At 38.6% G+C, this 17,462-nt stretch overlaps 1 protein-coding gene and 1 long non-coding RNA gene across 6 annotated transcripts in view; one reads left to right on the top strand and one right to left on the bottom strand.

The window, feature by feature from the left end:
• Nucleotides 1-17,462, top strand: part of LOC120948309 (uncharacterized) — a 92,914-nt gene that overhangs the window by 7,148 nt on the left and 68,304 nt on the right. The gene's annotated exons all lie outside the window — the stretch shown is intronic.
• Nucleotides 10,634-17,462, bottom strand: part of LOC120948307 (uncharacterized) — a 71,828-nt gene continuing 64,999 nt past the window's right edge. For all 5 annotated transcript variants that reach the window (XM_049606545.1, XM_040364489.2, XM_040364491.2 and 2 more), the window contains one exon: nt 10,634-17,390. In XM_049606545.1, the coding sequence (XP_049462502.1) occupies nt 17,290-17,390 (101 nt within the window). In that variant the 3' untranslated portion in view covers nt 10,634-17,289. The remainder of the gene's footprint in view (nt 17,391-17,462) is intronic.

A 17,462-nucleotide genomic window follows, 5' to 3' on the forward strand; every position in this document is an offset into this window, starting at 1 on the left:
CAATCATTGAATTGCGCTTGCGTTTTTTATCGACTTAGAACGCCAAGTAATTGTTTTACTCGCATGATGATCGCAGTAGCCCTGATAACGTGTAACCTTTTTGATCGTTCGGGCAGCGTGTATCGCCTTGATCATAATTTCACCTTGCACACGGCCCCAGGCCTCGTAAAGTGGTTGAATAAAGTTCTTGGAAATAATACATCAGCAGTAGCTGTACGAAAAATAAAAACGTTTTTAAATAAAACATTGCACGCTAGAACCGAGTATCATCGAAAGGGGTTTAGTGCTGTGTTCAGTTTTAAGGGACGTTTCAAAACAATGATCTTATCAGTCAGAGTGTTCCATGTTCGACTGGTTCGGACCGGTTCTGTTGGTTTAGCATCTAGCGATACTCACGGTTATTGTTCAAGGCTTAGGAAGCGGCTTACATCACAGCCGAAATTTGGTTCGGGTCTATGCCCTAACCTTGCCGGTCCGGGTAGGGAGAAAAACAAGACTAATATTAATAACACGACGACCGGAATCAAAGTCCCATTCACAAAAGGGAGCAGTAAGCGTCTTAAACCGGAGTGCGACATCTCCGTGTAGCTTTCACACACGCTGGTCTTCACGCTGTTCGTGAACGCATCGAAGAGCACGTGAAGATCACGTGGCTCCAGGCATCTTCGGTGTGTGTGCTTATCGTAGAAGTGGGGTGTGCATTCAAAGCTACATCCGTATTGGTTCGTGCTGTTGTCGTTCGTATGATTGTGCTCACGAAGGCTATGCACCGATCCGGAAGCGATCGCATGGTAATCATTTTTGTTTGGACTCATTTTCTGGGGTAGTTTTTGGACTTCGGTGGTTTTTGATGGGCATGTGATGCGGGCATGCTTTCTCCGGGCAATGAATGCAGCTGATGTCTAATCAGCAGTTGACCTTCAAGAGCGTGTGATTGAATTGGATGCTGGTTGGTGGTACATACGTTTTATATTGACAACACGAACTGATCACGTAGCATTTACGGAGCAGCAACGGGTGTATGCCAAAACGAAGTGCATGCAATTGATGGTCTATTCGGGTAGTTGAAGGGTAAAATAAAGCAGCAAGAGAGAGGAAGAGAGAAATATATCAAGAGTGTGTGTGTGCGAGAGAGAATGAAAAAAATATCATAAACCAGACTAACGAACGGAGTCCGAAATCGAAAGCGATAACAAATTTTGAACTAGACCCGACCCAAAACATAATTCTGTCCTCATCACTTTTCTTTCGGGGTACAACTTTACGTTTACCATTTGAAAATATCCAGTAAAGGCCTGGCAAGCCTAATGTTGACTAGCCGGCTACCGCCTATCATTAGTTTGAACCTTCCTACGATGATAGGGGAAGGCAGAGAAGCAAGAATGCATCGCGGGCAACAAAATATGTTGGACTTTGAACCCTCGAATCGAAGGATGGCTTCTTCACGGCTGGGAACAACATTCCATCAGCGGCCAGTTTTCGGTCGAAGGCTAGATCGATTCATACAAGATTGAGTTTTCGAGAGTGATGGCGCTACAAACATGTGCACGCAGCATGGCACAGAACATAATCGTGTAGTAAAATCGAACGGAATGCACGAGACACACAGCGAAAGCGTGATCTGGTTCGGAATGCACCTTGCACCCAGTCAAACTGGGATACGAAAAAGGGACAGCTAACGTCATTGATCGTAACACTAGTTCCTAGGTAACACTAGGTGCTTTAATTCCAGCGCGACGAACAATAATGCACATGCACGGTGCACAAATGTGATCCACCCAACAGGAAAAAATAATAAAAGCTGCACATAAAAGAACACGTATATTTGGACAACAAACAGAGTTTAAGCATTCCTTTAAGCATGAGGAATAAAATGAAACTTAATTTTTTTAATCTAAAATATGAAATAGATGTTTTATTTAAACCATGATACATACATGTGAGAATTAATTACAGCTTTCAGTAAATATTGAGTGTCCTACAAAATGCAAAATAACATAACGTGAACAGTTGCTGGAACCAATACCGCTTAGCGCATACTGCGTTGAACTCGATGATGTCTGTATTTTCGACACGTTTGAATTGAAACCGCTTTTAACTTTTTTTTTTTTTATAATAATAGCCCATCTTGGTGCTTTCAGTTTGTTAAAGGTACATGTAATACATATATTTTACGGTTACAAGGGGAAGCAGAAAGTAAACATAAAACTATACAATTTCGTCTTTTCTCGTCATTTTATATATCCCATAAGAATTGAAAGCTCTCAAGGTTATTCATTCTGCCTTTCAAGAGAATTTTCTAAATATATATTTTTTTAACCTTAAACATCCACACACAATACAATACATTAGCCGGTAGCCAGACATGCTGTTGGTGATACATGATCAAGTTTCACTGCGGAGAACTTATGCGGAAAATTACCCATTCAGCACGTTTGATTAAATTGTGGTAGGTAGTTTGCCTTCGAAACCCCACCATGATTTGTCAACTGCAACCTTTCTACCGCAGTTACGTTGTGACAGCGGAAAGAAAGAAGGCTATAGTTAATTACCATCAAACTAACGGGTGCGGATCAGCTATCGGATGTAGTAGGGTGTGAATGCCGAATGGGATTAAATATTAGGTAGAAAGAAAAAAAAGAAACTTACACACACGCGTATAAACAATTACTCACCGTCTCAGGGATGTGTCGCAATGTGTTTTATGGAAATGGATGTTATGTGAACCATTTAAATCAGCAAATGAGCGGCCAGGATTACTTTGTTCTGTGTTAATAAAGCGAGGATCAAACAAGATCGAGCTCGAACTTGGTATCAAATGTCCAAATGCCTTAGTTATCCTTCGAACAAGTTAATTGCTTATTTTGATGGCATGTTTGTAAGGAAAACAGTACAGATTTATTCCATCCCCTAATATTTTATTCTATTATAGCACGTAATGTTGATGTAAACTTTGTTAGAATCAATTCGTTTTTAATGTTACAGTTCGGATAAGAAATACCCCTTTGTCACCATTACCAAAATCATTGTCGTAAATCCAAACAACGACAATGAAATCAGTTTATTCATTTTCCAGAAGGCGTGATACGATCGAAGAAATTTGACATTTGCTTTATGGCAACACGATGAGAATGTTTATTGAATATTTGTTTGGTCTCAAACAATAAGATTGATTATCATGGCGTTTGTTATATGGAAGCACAGCTGCCTTTGAATTACAGCAAACATTATTTATTGGTACAATTATTTAATTTGAACTAAATTGCGTCACTTTAACATCAACAGTTCCAGTCGTTTATATTTGCAATAGGTTAATAAATAATAAATGAATAAATAAATTGATGTTGTATGGCTATATTTATTTAAATGCCTAATTTTGCGTGAAATAATGTAAGAATGATTGTGAAGGTCGTCAATATAGTTTAATTTGATAGGAAATTGATAAGGGCATATATGATATGTTTGATTGTTTGTATTTAAATGTAAATTACCAAACCCACTAAAATTCGTTTATTTTCTCGCTATGTATATTTGCAAACCATCCGCAATTTATAGCAGTGTGCGATGTGACTACTTGGGTGGAACTCGATATGTAGTTCTCCTTGTTGCAAGTTGAAGGGATTAGATTAGTATTTGAACCAAATCCTTATAGGTGTGCGCATACGTCATGTATCAATTGGCGTAATTGGTGATTTAATAGTAAAACAAAACAACAATCATACAACAATATCCAAAGATAAGCAAGGTATATCTTAGCATTTCTCTTGTCTTGGTTCGGTCTTGCTGTGGTATGTGTCTGAAGATATGCAAAATGAGGTAATACAATATTTCTGTATGTTAAAAATAACTTTTTAAAGTATTGAACATTTTCATAGATACTCTACATATACTCCACATTCTTACCATGATCGAGTTCTATGCTGTTAATCTAAATCAGATGGAAAAGTTATAAAAAATATTATTTAGTTTCCATTAATATTTGCTAGTTTCTGATATTTTCTATTATCATTACTTTCTCTTTGACAAACCATTCACTGCTAACAAGTGTTGATGCCAGGTGTTAGACGCTGACCGTACAAAAACTGCGAAGTCATTTTCTGCTGTCGTTTGGAACATCTGTAAATGACCCATGCAGATAGTTTAGCGCTACATTGAGCCGGAAGTCTGCTTTTGCCTACGTCAAAGAGCGCACCTCAGAGGTGTGGTAGCGAATTTGTTGGAATCTTCTGTGAAGCCGCTTCTTTTTAAGTTCTCATGGACCGGTTTATACTTTTAAATACTTGTTCCAATTAATTGCCAATGCTATTATTCTTGACAATGAACAGATCCCGATGTGTAGTTTGTTGTGCGTGTTATTTAACAGCACGATCAATATTACGCACGTACACGTCACTGGCTAGAACGTAGACCAAACGACACAGCACAGTGAGACGTGTTTGGAATGCATAGTTTTTCATTGTGAAGAATTGAGCGTAAATTAGACGCGCGGTACATTTTTTATTTTAGTTGTCAGCGTGATTTGGCATCAACTCTTGCAGGGATGTTAGATCCAATCCGAAGATTCGTCCATGTAGCTAGCTACTGGGGATGATCGCTGAATCGAAAGGAATTACGCGAGGGTGGGTATATATTGAGGGTAAGTGGCTCGTGGTGCGTTTTTTTGCGCGTTCATGCGGGGTTTATTTTAGCTCGCTCAGGTCTAGAAACGGTGATGGGTAATTTTGGCTGACGCAAACGGTCCCATGGTGTAGCGTAATTGAAGTGAAGTACTTACCTCACGGGTATTCCACTGAAAGATGGTTGAGAAAGCCTTGAGATTGTAGACCTCGAAGATTTTCCTCTGTTTCGCTATCTGTTTGTCTATCTGTCTCGCTCTCTCTCTCTATATATATATATATATATATCTCTCTCTCTCTCTCTCTCTCTCTCTCTCTCTCTCTCAGTCTCTTTTGGCGCTTCTCCGGATGGAGGTCAGTTGCAGAAAATGTGAAGCCAACTTGTATTATTGCGCAAATCCGTTCAAAATGGCTTTCTTCAGGTTGGTTGTGGGCTCGAAGAGCCACTCAAGAGTTATTTTGTGGAATGTTAAAGCTGGAACCCTAATAAGGGTATCTACTGACGTACACAATAGTTGCAGCACAGAAATTGGTAGTATATTTAGAGTGTGGAGAAGTTAAGCAAGAGTACAAAATAACGCGTGATTTACGGTGTGATCTTGCGTGCCTGCTTCAAGTGGCAAATCGTTGAGTTGTCTTGGTCCTTTTACCGGTGTGCCGGTGGCAGCGGGTTTTGGTGACATACCTTACCCATATACATAAAAGATACAACTGCCAGTTTGACTGAATCTACGGACTTCAAATGCGGAAGTAATCTCTAGACCATACCGGTTCGAGTTCGCTTTGAGATGCCACGTAGCGGTTTATCACTTCCGGATTCGGAACAACAGAGCGGTATGTTTATGTTGTGAATCTGAATGATCGGTTATCCGGCATACTTGCCCGGTTGATGTGGATACGTTGCAGCTTTAAAGGGACATTGCTCAATTTGCTTGGCATATCAAAAAAACTGACGAAGCCAGGTGATCTTGGCATGATCTTCATTTCGATCGTTGACCCAAGAACAATTTTGGGCCGAGATGAAGGTCTTCGCAGACGCATCGTACTTCCGCAAAGCGTGGATGGTTTTAAACTTTGTAATTTACTTTGATTTCGCAGTTGAATAGAAGAATGGAAAACTGATGTAATGGGAAGAATAAACAAGTATGATAAGAAGGGAGTAATAATGTCCAGTTTTAGCTTTAATGGGACCAGTTTCATTTCCGAGTATTCGGTATCGCTGAGCTTTACTATCTTAGTATCGTTTACTGGTTTTAGCGTATCAATGCAAATTATTTTTTTTCGTGTGTAGAGATCGAATGATCGCTTGCTAATTTGTTATTCGCTTTTGAATGTTTTCGAATAAGATTCGCTTTCCTCCTCTCCCCCACCCCCCAAATCCCCTAAAAAGAATCTAGAAATGTGTGTTTCAATGTTATATTAGCACAGTGGGGAATCTTCAGCATCTGCTTTGGCACATTGCTCAAACATTCCAGTCCAAAGTTCGGCATCTATTGCTTTCGCCAAATAAGCGCGAAGCTTTTGTCTGCAGGCCATTTGGCCCGATACGCATTCGAGAAGCTTCCACCATCATCGTGAATCGGATTGCATGCGGATTGGCTGCGGCGTGTATTTACAGCAGTCGATGGGCGATCGCGATCGCACACGAATACATTCATCCACTGTCAGCGGAGTGTGATTTCGTGGCGTTGTTTTTCTGGGCGTCCTTGGACCGCGCCGATAGATAGATACTTCATCGCCTTTCCGCGTCGACTCGATGGCTTGCATTGTTTTTCTGTCGGAGACGGGGTTTCCCAAGGCACGAATCTCGTTCATTGTGACGTCATTTTCTGTCTGAACAATCGCGCATAAGACATTGCTCCAAATGAACGAAAACATTGCAGAGGGATCGTCAACGGTATGTTGTTAGTTTTGACACACTCATGTTTTACGTGGTGGTTGGTTGTTATGATCAAAAGTTGAACGGGTTTTCCGACGATAAATGATAAATACATGACGCACAAAAAGAAATTTAGAATGTTGTTTTTGTTTTGATAGAAATGATCGTCTAATGGCGCACTTTAGTGTTGGGACGTTTTAGCATCAATTTGCGTTCTTACGTCGTGAATTTAGGGACGATGATAGGAAAAGATTTCACGATCATGAGGCTTGTAATTTTATTTAAAAAAATCCAGGAAGTGTAACTACTGAGTGGCCCACACGACAACTGTTTTTCGCAAAAACCATTTCCGTTGATGGCAAAGACGCATAGTATGCCGTGTGACATCAATTAGAGCTTGTTTTAATTGAAATTTGCTCAGTTTTTGTCCTTTTATATTGAGGTAATTGTACAATGTTAGTTGCCCTGTGGAAGGTCAGCCGCACGCAGATGCATGAATTAGTGTTAATTTCTTAATCTTGAACGATGGGCAGATAAAAGCTTGTGTGACGTTAATGTTTTAAGTGCAAGTGTTGATCATGGAAGGTCAATCTGGTATATTAAAAAGGGGCACAAAAAGATAGACCTCCTAATTACACATGGACGTTTAGTTAGTTTGTAGCTCAGGTTATATGCGCTTCGCGGCATAGAAAAAAAAATTAAGTTAAGTAAGTAAGATAATCAAAGGTACAATCATAGAATTTTATTTTATTTTATTATATATTTTTATTATACATTTTTATTTTTTAATTTTAAATGGATTAGATTCATGTTTGTGAATTAGTAGAAGGCATCAACAAATTGGTAAATAAACCCTTGGTAAGTAAAACGTTCCAGAAGAAAAGTTGCATAAAGCACACCGATGTATGCAACCGTCGATTGTAAATGTACAACATGGAAACAAGCAGCACATGTAATTGTGTAGGAAGAATACCAATCATAATATTTATTCCCAGTCTAATCAATCGTCGGATGGGAAAACGTCACACTGGTCGTCATAGCGTGATAATCTCGTGGTTTACCGTTGCCGTGGGCAAGCAGAGACTTTGCGCCGTTTCGTCATCAAAGAGATGCCATGCGATGATGACTTTTGATTTCTCGTATATTTGTTTGCAGTACTGCGGTGTAGATGTGTGTGTGTTGTTTGGGGGTGTGTTATTCGTTCAACTTCAAAGATCGGGAAGGGAGCTGAGAAGGTCAACGTGGTTCGCAGGATGCAAGGTACGTGCTGGTGAGCTAATCAGCGTTCTTGTTCGCAGGGGGGCTTTGTGTTGTTTGTTTGCCTGACAATGTGCAATTTCTGGTGACCCGGTTTGTTTGCCTTTTAACTATCGGAAGACTAGTCAAGATAAGAACACATTTTTAACACGTAGACTGGGTCGGGAACGAGGCCTCCTTTTTCGTTTGCGTTGGTAACATTTCCTTCATCGTTTGTTTTCGTTGCGTTGTTAAGTCGGATGTTTTTTTTTGTTTAGTCGCGATCTTCAACAATTCGACCCCACGTGAGCCCAGCCTGTCAACAAAGAGGTTAATGGTCGTCAAACGCGTGCGGGAAGGCATCGCTGAGATGGTGTGTTTCGCGAAAGTTGCACGCTCAAGATTGATGGCCGCATCGTAATCGATCGGTTAGATTGCATCAGATTAAAGCTTCTGGCTTACGTATTGGCTCGTCTGGCTTACGTAGAAATAACGACGGGCAGTGGTTACGGTGCAATTACTGATGTCAAGGAATCTATGAACACCTGGCGAAGATAGATATTGGTCTATATTTAGGCGAGACTTTAAAGTTTGGGTGCTGCGTGATAAGTAATCTTTAATTGTCGATGTCGGATGTCGTTCGTGGCACACAATCACCTTAGCAATTTCAGATGTCTGGGACCATTGTTTCAATTTGACCGCACACTGGAACGATCTACAGATTTAAGTTAATCTTATAAAGAGGTACTTAATGATGGAATTTAGCAATGGCCAGGAGTGTCATTTGACGCCAATAAAATGGTGTTATTTCCACAGATATAAAATACAAACAAAAAAGTACGAAAATATTCAAGCAATCAATTTTGGTGTTGATAATTTTATTCAGCTCGTCCAAACCGACCACTGCTAAATCATTTGGTCATGGATAATTACTAACAGCACAATTGACTCCCATCAGCGAAATGGTGAGGAATATTTTGTGGTGAGAAGTTGTAAGCACTGGTACTGGTTGCTTGGAAGTAGCATGCCAATACTTGCATGATCGTTTGAAGATCGCCTGAAGAGTAATTGTGATGTGTGCCCAGATGACGCTAAAGAAATGACGTCAAAGACTGGTAAATTTTGTTTCAGACCGCGAAAGTTGCTTCTAAGCGGAAGATTGAAAACCCGTAGGCTTTTTTGCGCTATATCCTTTATGACAAATCATTTAGCAACGCACTGTAAATGAGCGTGGGTCATAGTATTTGATCAGCTGCAAGAAGGTGAGTAAGTAGAACAGTTGAGGCGTATTGCCATGTTTCACAGCATAATGTAAATTGACAGGTACGCGGTATCCAGAATACCACCATACTGTACAGCACCTATCGTAGATGATCATTTACATTTAAGAATTGTATCATATACCGTTGCATAATTTTATCTTTGCTATTTATGAACTTCTCGTTTGTCTACTGCAATTAAATGTCTTCCGTGTTCTGTCCTATTTTTGATTAATAGATTCTGCATGTATTAATTTTAAGTTTTGATGTAGATCTCAAACCTGATGAATAAAATAATAAAAACCTATAATAATATTGTTTGGCGCATTTAAAACTGTAAATGAACATTCAATCATTTATCGAATAAGTTTTCGGCAATGGTTTCATTAATCTTTTGTTGCATCATTCGCATCCTTCGTATTCGGCGAATTGTTTGCGATACATCTGTATGTGCATTCCCATTAGCAATGCAATGTGCAAGTAACTTATGGTGACACATCGCATACGCAACTGGAATACACTATACCAGAGATAACGCTCACACACGAGCTTTTGTTGTTGCTGGACGACCAGTTTGTTGTAATGCGTATGTTTTAGGGCGTGTCGGTTGAGCTGAGGTCTAAAGCAAAAGCATCCACCGCCGCGCGATCGGTCAAGGTTGTTTGCTGACGAGCTTAGCGTTTTTGAAAGGGTGCTTTCGTTACAAAATCATCGCGGTCAACGCACACTGATATGGTGTGATGAAACGAAAGTGAAGACGCGGCGAGCTTTTGCGCAGTATGGGACCAGTTACGATTGGTCAACGGTTGTCGAATCGTACGACCAGTGGTGTGATCGAAAGATTATTGTTCAGGGAAGTCGCAGATGCGTGTTTTTCATTATTCGAGTAAGGAATCCATAACGCAAGTGTAATCTATGATTCGATAAAGAGTGATGATATAGTAAAACAGAATTGAGTGAGAAAGTCTGTGAAGTGCGCCGTACTTGTTCAAACAGTTCTTATCGTGTTTCGTAGCATTTATAGGATGCCTTTGAATGCCTGTGCTCAATATTGATGTGGTTATTTAATTAATACTTTGTCGGCCGCACGATTCGCACTCGTTTCTTCGCCAGGCGCCATGGCTATTGTTGTAAAAACTGCGCGTTCTTCGGGATGTTCTCCTGTTCTATTCTGCTCTGAGTTATTTGGGCAGGATTTAGCTGTCTATATTATAGGACTATATGAATGCCGTTAAATAATGAAAAACGCACAAAAAAATAACCTGCGCGAAGCGAATAACTGCATCACACCACATTGGTGTGCTCGATTGTCAACCAATATTTTTTTGATCGCACCACAGTGGTGTGCGCAGCCGTCGAAGTGTTAAAATATCTTATTCAGCAATTGCTCAGTGGCAGATCAAACGGTGGGTGGACAAGGTGGTCGCCTGGGCCTCGTCGGTTTGGGTACTCCGTTGATCGGTAGTCTATAGTATCTAGTATGTATTGACAGCGTACTAGCGACAAGGGACACTGGGACCCTGGACGATGGACGTTGGGGCCCCAAGTCTGCCGAACAATTTCCTCCTACCCCCCCCCCCCCCCTTCTCCCCCTCCGCAATACAATTTAAGTTCACTGTTCAATCACATTACAGGTCTAATCTAACGTAATAGAGTTCTTATTGCAAATATTGGACATTGAACAATGCTTTCCAAGGTCGTCATCAAATACTAATGTATTTAATATATTAGATGTAAGTCAGTCATCTGTCTAGTGCTTCCTGGAAGGAATATGGATCGAGGCCAAAAACTGCCGGCGCGATAATTTAATATTCACGTGAAGTTGTCGGTATGCTGCTTTCTGTTTGGAAATTCACAGAGCATACCGAGAGCGTCAAAATTGGAAAAAGAAACTATTCCATGTATGGTTGTATTTCCGGTTTTGGCATCTGCCAAACGATAAAGACAGCGGCGATCCTGCACGGGAATCTTCTCGCACATTGAGAATTGATTAATTTGCATTATTCATTGAGAGCGAACATGCGACTGGCAATATCATCCGCAGTTGCGTTTAAGTGTTGCCATCCCAGGCTCTCAATTGATGTGCGTCATCTGTCGTTTTATGGGCTGGTGCAGTCAGTTTATTCAAGATAGCCTAATGGGGGGGCCTATCTGTGTATTGAGGGTGGAAGTTGTTTGACTAGGCTAGACAATCTGCTGCGGGAATGAATCGTCCATTGAGGCAAGATCGATTTTTGTACCAACTGTCTGTTTTTATAACGATTTTTACAATACAGATTTTCAGGTAAAATATAAGTGTTATCACCTTGAATCAATTGTAGCACATGGTACGGACGAGTTCTTGGAGTGCTGTAACAACATGAACGTTTGTATCGTACTACACAAAGAGAGAAGCAATCAACCATCTCGACAATGAACTTGGATTCGAAGGTTGGACGTAAAGAGTCTGTTTGAGGCAACGGTTATTTGGCCACCGAATTTCTAGACTATGGTTTCCCCTCCCTTGCATAGCAGGTTGGCCTCGTGATAATTAGCTTCCATTGGAATGCTTGCAAGCGTGAAAGGTTTAGCTGTCAGGTCGATGAGAAGGTCGCGTGATCAAAGCCGTTTCTAGCGTGAATGATCAAATTTAATGATCTTCTAATGTACCCAATACTTTTTTGCTAATGCTTCTGCGGGGGACACTATGATGAGACCCAGCCGAATGTATTCGTTGTAAAACAACAATTCGCTTTTCCAATTCGGAATGAGGCTAGTAGCGGGCACTCGATGCGTCACTATTACTACGGCTTTATCGAAACTGTTACAATCTGGCATGAAAAACCGGAGGCTGGTTCAATGGTGCAGTGCACATATCTCATGTATCGATAGTGGGCTTTTAGCAACTGGTCTAGTGGGCTGGGTCCGGTTTTAATCTCACATTCGGTGTTGACCGAAGGACTTCCAGCGGCAGCACCCTTCAACATAGGTATAGGTTATGTTTCATGTTTTCTTCAGAGTTGTTTGAAGTTTCTGATCAAGGTGGATCGGATGGTTTACTATAGCACCTGAAAGCAAGCATACGCCTTTAAGGTATTATTCGAGGTCCTTTCGAAGGTATACGTGATGTTTGTCGCATGTTTCGGGATTACTTCGTAGATATCACGGAGACTTGTGGTTGAGTTGTCTACGAGAACTATTTATCAGCAGAATGATCATGTATGCTTTGTTAACTGTTCAGAATGAGCAGAATGATCATTTCAGCAGTTTTGTTGTCTATCATTTTTACAAATTAGTATAGTACGAGATGTTGTAAAGGCGTTCCAAAGTACTTTATCAAATTGATTGGATATTAAATACCGAGAATTAAATTCATTCAGCTAATGTTTCTAGCAAGGTCTTAGCCACTCTTGAACTAGATATTGAAATTGGAAAAGAGCTTGTCCCTTAATTAGGTTTATTTTTATGATGGATTAAGATTAATTATCGCTTAGTTTCAAAATAGTTTATATGCAATTTTAAGCTACCGGTCAATAGTTTATTGTGCGTTATTTTGTTCGTGTTGACTGTGACTTCACTTCGGCCTAGGGTTTATCTGTTTTGGGTTACAAGTTAGCATTTTCAACTGTATGGAAATAGAGTGGGGCAAATATGCTAAGAAAAAAAATTCGTGTACTTCAAAGATCAATGGTGGAGAGCCACTACAACGGCAAACTTTGCGAGATGTTCAGAAACACATTTTAGCCAGCTTCGGCAGGTCGGTAAATACGCATAGAACAGGTAAATCTACTCTGTAAAGCCCTAATGTAGCATGAGTACGGTATGGTCAAGTTGTGGTGGCCTAATTGCTATTCCATTTTCCAATTTCTATTTCAACACAATAATGTTGACGAAAAATAGTTTAAGATATAGCTTACGCAATTTTGTTCTAAAATCGTTTTAAGTGTCCCAAGAGCGCGCATTCAACCGTATTGAATCGATATATTGTAAGTTCATTTAGTAATTTGATTACACACCAATCATTACAAATCATTAGATTGGACAAAAACAGCAGCCGATGTCAATCATGAAGGTTTGTACAATAAACGTGTTTGGTGCACGAGTCCGGAAAATGTTTGCGTGATTAGAGAGAATTATTGATAAGTGGCACACACCATTCGGGATCCAACGTGTATGCATGCAATCATGATGCACCTGGTTTCGTATGATTTCGTTTATTCGATATTGCTATGGGATGCAAAACGTTCAGTATTGTGTTTTTTTGTTAACCAAGGTCTCTAAGCCACGTGCATAATTTTATAATTATTTTTAAAATGAATAAATGCTTGGGATTAGGCAGTATGACATGACAAGAAACCAGTACAAAGATGTGCTTGTATCGTAGACAGTTAGGCGAGATAATCGGCGAATGCAGATACTCTTCCCTGTGCAGTTGCTTTATGGGTTTTGCGATTGCCTCACACCTGTTACCATGCTGGACATGGGGATTTAGGGTGAGCCGCTTATTCGCTTTTCTTATCAATAAACCGTTGGCAACTAGAGAGGGCTGTACCGATAGAAAGGCTGCACGAGCTGGCAAGACTACCCTTTGTTCAGGGCAACCAATGTAAGCTTTCCAAATAAATAACAAAATCCGTATCCCACCAGGAATCAGCTGTTCGATGAGAATCGTATCATAGTCTGTTGCCACCCGTGAAGGAAAGTCCTACTTGATATTGTTTACAAGTGGAAGGTATAAGCACAAATTGGACTTTACCAGACACAAAGGGTACTTCAGAATATCAAATTAAAAAAAAACAGCATCAATTGTATGGGTTTTTAATATTATGTTTTAAATTTTGAAGGAAAATATAACCATATTATTAGCTTATTATTTACTCCCCGTGTTCCATCGCACATTTTGTGTATGCTGAACTGTCGCTATAAATAACAAGATAGACAGCACAAGAATGTAAACTCACCAAATCCTGTTTTAGTAGCTTTTCGTTGAGTTTACCATTTTTACTGTCTAACCGGCTTTGATAAAGATTCGAGAAAAGTTGCGCGGAGATGCGACCACCTGTAGGACTATCTATTTTAATCGAATGGAATTCAATAAACAAAATAGCAATAGTCAAACTACAAGCAAATATTTAAATCGTTGACAATAGAAGTTGGGGTAGCAATCCTGTTTTAAAACCATAGTAAAAGATAAAACATTTGTTAATTTTTAACTTGAATTAAAATTGAATTTGAATGAATTTTCATCAGAAAAGATCAAATTTAATATAAAGAAAAGGCGGTTCAGAATGAAAAAGGAAGCCAAATAAAAATCACAATCCAATTTGCATTTTGTAGATAATATTTTAACAAACTGCCTGTATGATGGTGTTAGAAAAAGTGGCTCGTCACGTAGGCCTTGTTGTCGTGATCGTAGGTTTTTATTTATTTAACATTTGCTCAAAAATTATCATTCCCTGAGATCCTGAGTTCAAGAAACGCTCAATAGGCGTCTACTATTAGAATTGTTAGCACTAAACATATATATTTTTTATATTACCAAAGTTGCTTATTGTAAGTAGAATTTACACTGCTGATAAAACTGTTACAAAAGGAATTGTCTGCACTGGCAATGCCCATGGGCTGCTCGTGATCATATGCGAAATCCGGTTTCAAGCACCAAATCCGTTTGTGACATCATTGAGTCGGAAGGTATAAGATTGTCACATATAAAATCGTATTGTGTTCTTGAGAAGTAGTAGATTATTCTGGAATAAATCAAGACGACCAAAGCGAGGCATACAAGATTTTAAAATCTGAAAGATCAAATCTGAGGAGAAATGTACGAAATTATGGAAAATTTGTAATCATTATAGTGCTTTATTTTGAGAAAATTTGCCATCATGTTAGGTTTGAATTTTTCTTGTATTAAACATGATGAATAGTTTTCATCAGAAAAAGAGAAGAATGGAAACTTGGTTATCGATTACTATTGAGCTTTTCAAATATATAATACTGAAATAAAGAAAATGTGTGGCATAATCAGAGTACAGCAGCAAGTAACACTAAATGTTTCTTGGGTAGTTGAATAGTCTTTTTTTTATTAAATACATGGTTTGGATGACTTTATTTGTGAGTGTAATGTAGCGCACGAACGCCATTGTATACGATCATGAAATGAGTACAGTTACAATGTAAAGGATGTACGTTAGGTTTTAAGGTTTCATTGTTTCGGTTTTAGGGGTTTCTTTGTCTGTGTGAATTGTTTCCTTATTGCCCCATTTATTTTTTGTTATTGGGGATGAGTAACATATTACACTATGCTTTTGTATCAGGATTTAATTAGTTTTGGTAAGGATTCGCAGCCCCTCATTGGAAAGCAATCATTTTGCAGCGTTTGCTTGATGACATCATTTGTTTTTTGTTTCGGTTTTAGTATCGCACTTCAATGTTGCTAACTTGTTACGACTGTAACGGAAGTCCTGGAAAAGCACTGGCGTTTTCGATTGGTTGTTGTGTGTGTGTTTTATTTTGCTTATTTTACACAATTAATGTAATAACAATACGCTTGTTCTCGAGTGTATAATTAATTAGTACGAATAAATGCGCTTAATTGCGTATGCCCTGGTTGTCCCTAGTTTTGTGTTCTAATGCACCACATAATGTATCATTGATTCGTCACATGCCATTTCATTTTTTGGTAATAAATAGTGTTACGAAATCTATAGTTATTATTTGTATGCCATGGCATTATGTTGTATGATACAAACTTATACAACTATGTAAAGAACGTCCGATGTCTTTTATTAATCAAATCTTGCACTGTTTGCTTGACTTGTATAGCAATAAATAGTTTTGTGATTTTAGATATTACTAGCAGCGTAATGGAAAGGCATTTCCGGTTATGCAAATAAGCACATAAGCTCGCATTGCTTGGTCCTTCAAATTGGGGTTGCAGTTATTGTGGAATAATTGCTAATGGTATCAGAAAAGTTGTTAGAATAAATTTTAAACAAAGAACAATTTTGCAAAGTTATTGCAGCTAATGCACAAGTCTGGATTACAAGGCAACGTTACTTGTAAAGTTATTTTGAATGCAGACAAAATGTGTGTTACAATTACTTTAATTAAAACTCTAAAAGAGTTTTATCTAATCGAAGAAATATTTAAAAAAAACAGAAGGAAAAGGGCATTGGTTAAAGGAAGATTATTTATAAAATGTCTTGGTACTAAACAATTCTAAGTATTAACAAATAATGCATGTTTCTTCGATCAGGCGTCTCCAAATTCCTCACAGCGCAGACCGCGTTGCCTCAAACTAAAGGACTGCTTTTGGGTCTCGCGCCATAGTTTGGAGTCCCTTTGTGTTAGATTAAATATAGAATAGGTAAAAAAATGGAACCTAGAATCATTTGGTTGATTGAGCTATATGAGCATTGACTTGTTATCTAAAAAATGCTAATAAAATCTAAATTCACAAAACTAGATATTCACTATTGGTCGGATTGTATCGAAAATATGTAAAAATAATATAATAGTCAGATAATAAAAAAAAAGAATTCTAAAAACAAATCCATTTGAATGACTTTTCAACACTACTGTTTACTTACAGATGAATCAATAAAAAAGTTACTTTTACATAACAAAAGCACTCAGGAATGTTATTGTAGTTTGATGTACTATTCTAATCTTAACAACAAAACCCACAGCAATGAAAAATAACTTACTCCGCTTGGACTCTAACTGTATAACTGTGTTAATTGCATTGATAATAATAAATGCTAGTTTTCTATAAACTAATATCGCATCGTCATTTTCGAGGATACCATTGAAATGTAATGTAGTAAGGTAAGATAACTAGTAGTTGGTAATTACTAAGGTAATGTCGAATAAGGGTGGCTTTTTATCCTAAGGATAATATCTAGAGGTCGAGATTACGTTTCCTGCGTAGAGTTGGTTGCCTTATTAGCGCATTGAAACAACACTGCTACAACCTAATGGATGGATGGATGGATATCGTAATTCTAAAGTAGAATTGTCTTTTGAAGTTTTAGTATGGTAAATTTTTGCTATGATCTAATAGAAACGAAATTTCGCCAATTTAGGGTTTCACTACAAAACATTCCAAAATTTTCTACTTACTAACGAAGTTATTAAAGAATTAATAAAAACGACATTGAGCCGCTCATACCGGAACTTTGCTCGATTGTTTGTATATTTTGTATTAATTCGAGCAGTTTAGCGAAGACACAGTTCATACAACATAACGCTCGCTAGATGGCGCAGTAAAACGGAGCGTAGAGCTACAGTGACTGACCACTAGATGTCGCTTATAGTTGTTTTATTTTTCGGATTTGTTAAGCTCGTGCAACTCCACACTTTGGTCTTCGAGGCTGCGTTTTATTTCAGCTAATGCATCGATGAGAAGTTGTTGTTTTGCATCTGCAAGTAAAATAAATGATTTAGTTTCTGCAATGCCTAAAATGGTGAAATCTATTTTGTTTCAATGTATTG

The sequence above is a fragment of the Anopheles coluzzii genome, chromosome 2 (genome assembly GCF_943734685.1).
Source record: "Anopheles coluzzii chromosome 2, AcolN3, whole genome shotgun sequence".
Lineage (NCBI taxonomy): Eukaryota > Metazoa > Arthropoda > Insecta > Diptera > Culicidae > Anopheles > Anopheles coluzzii.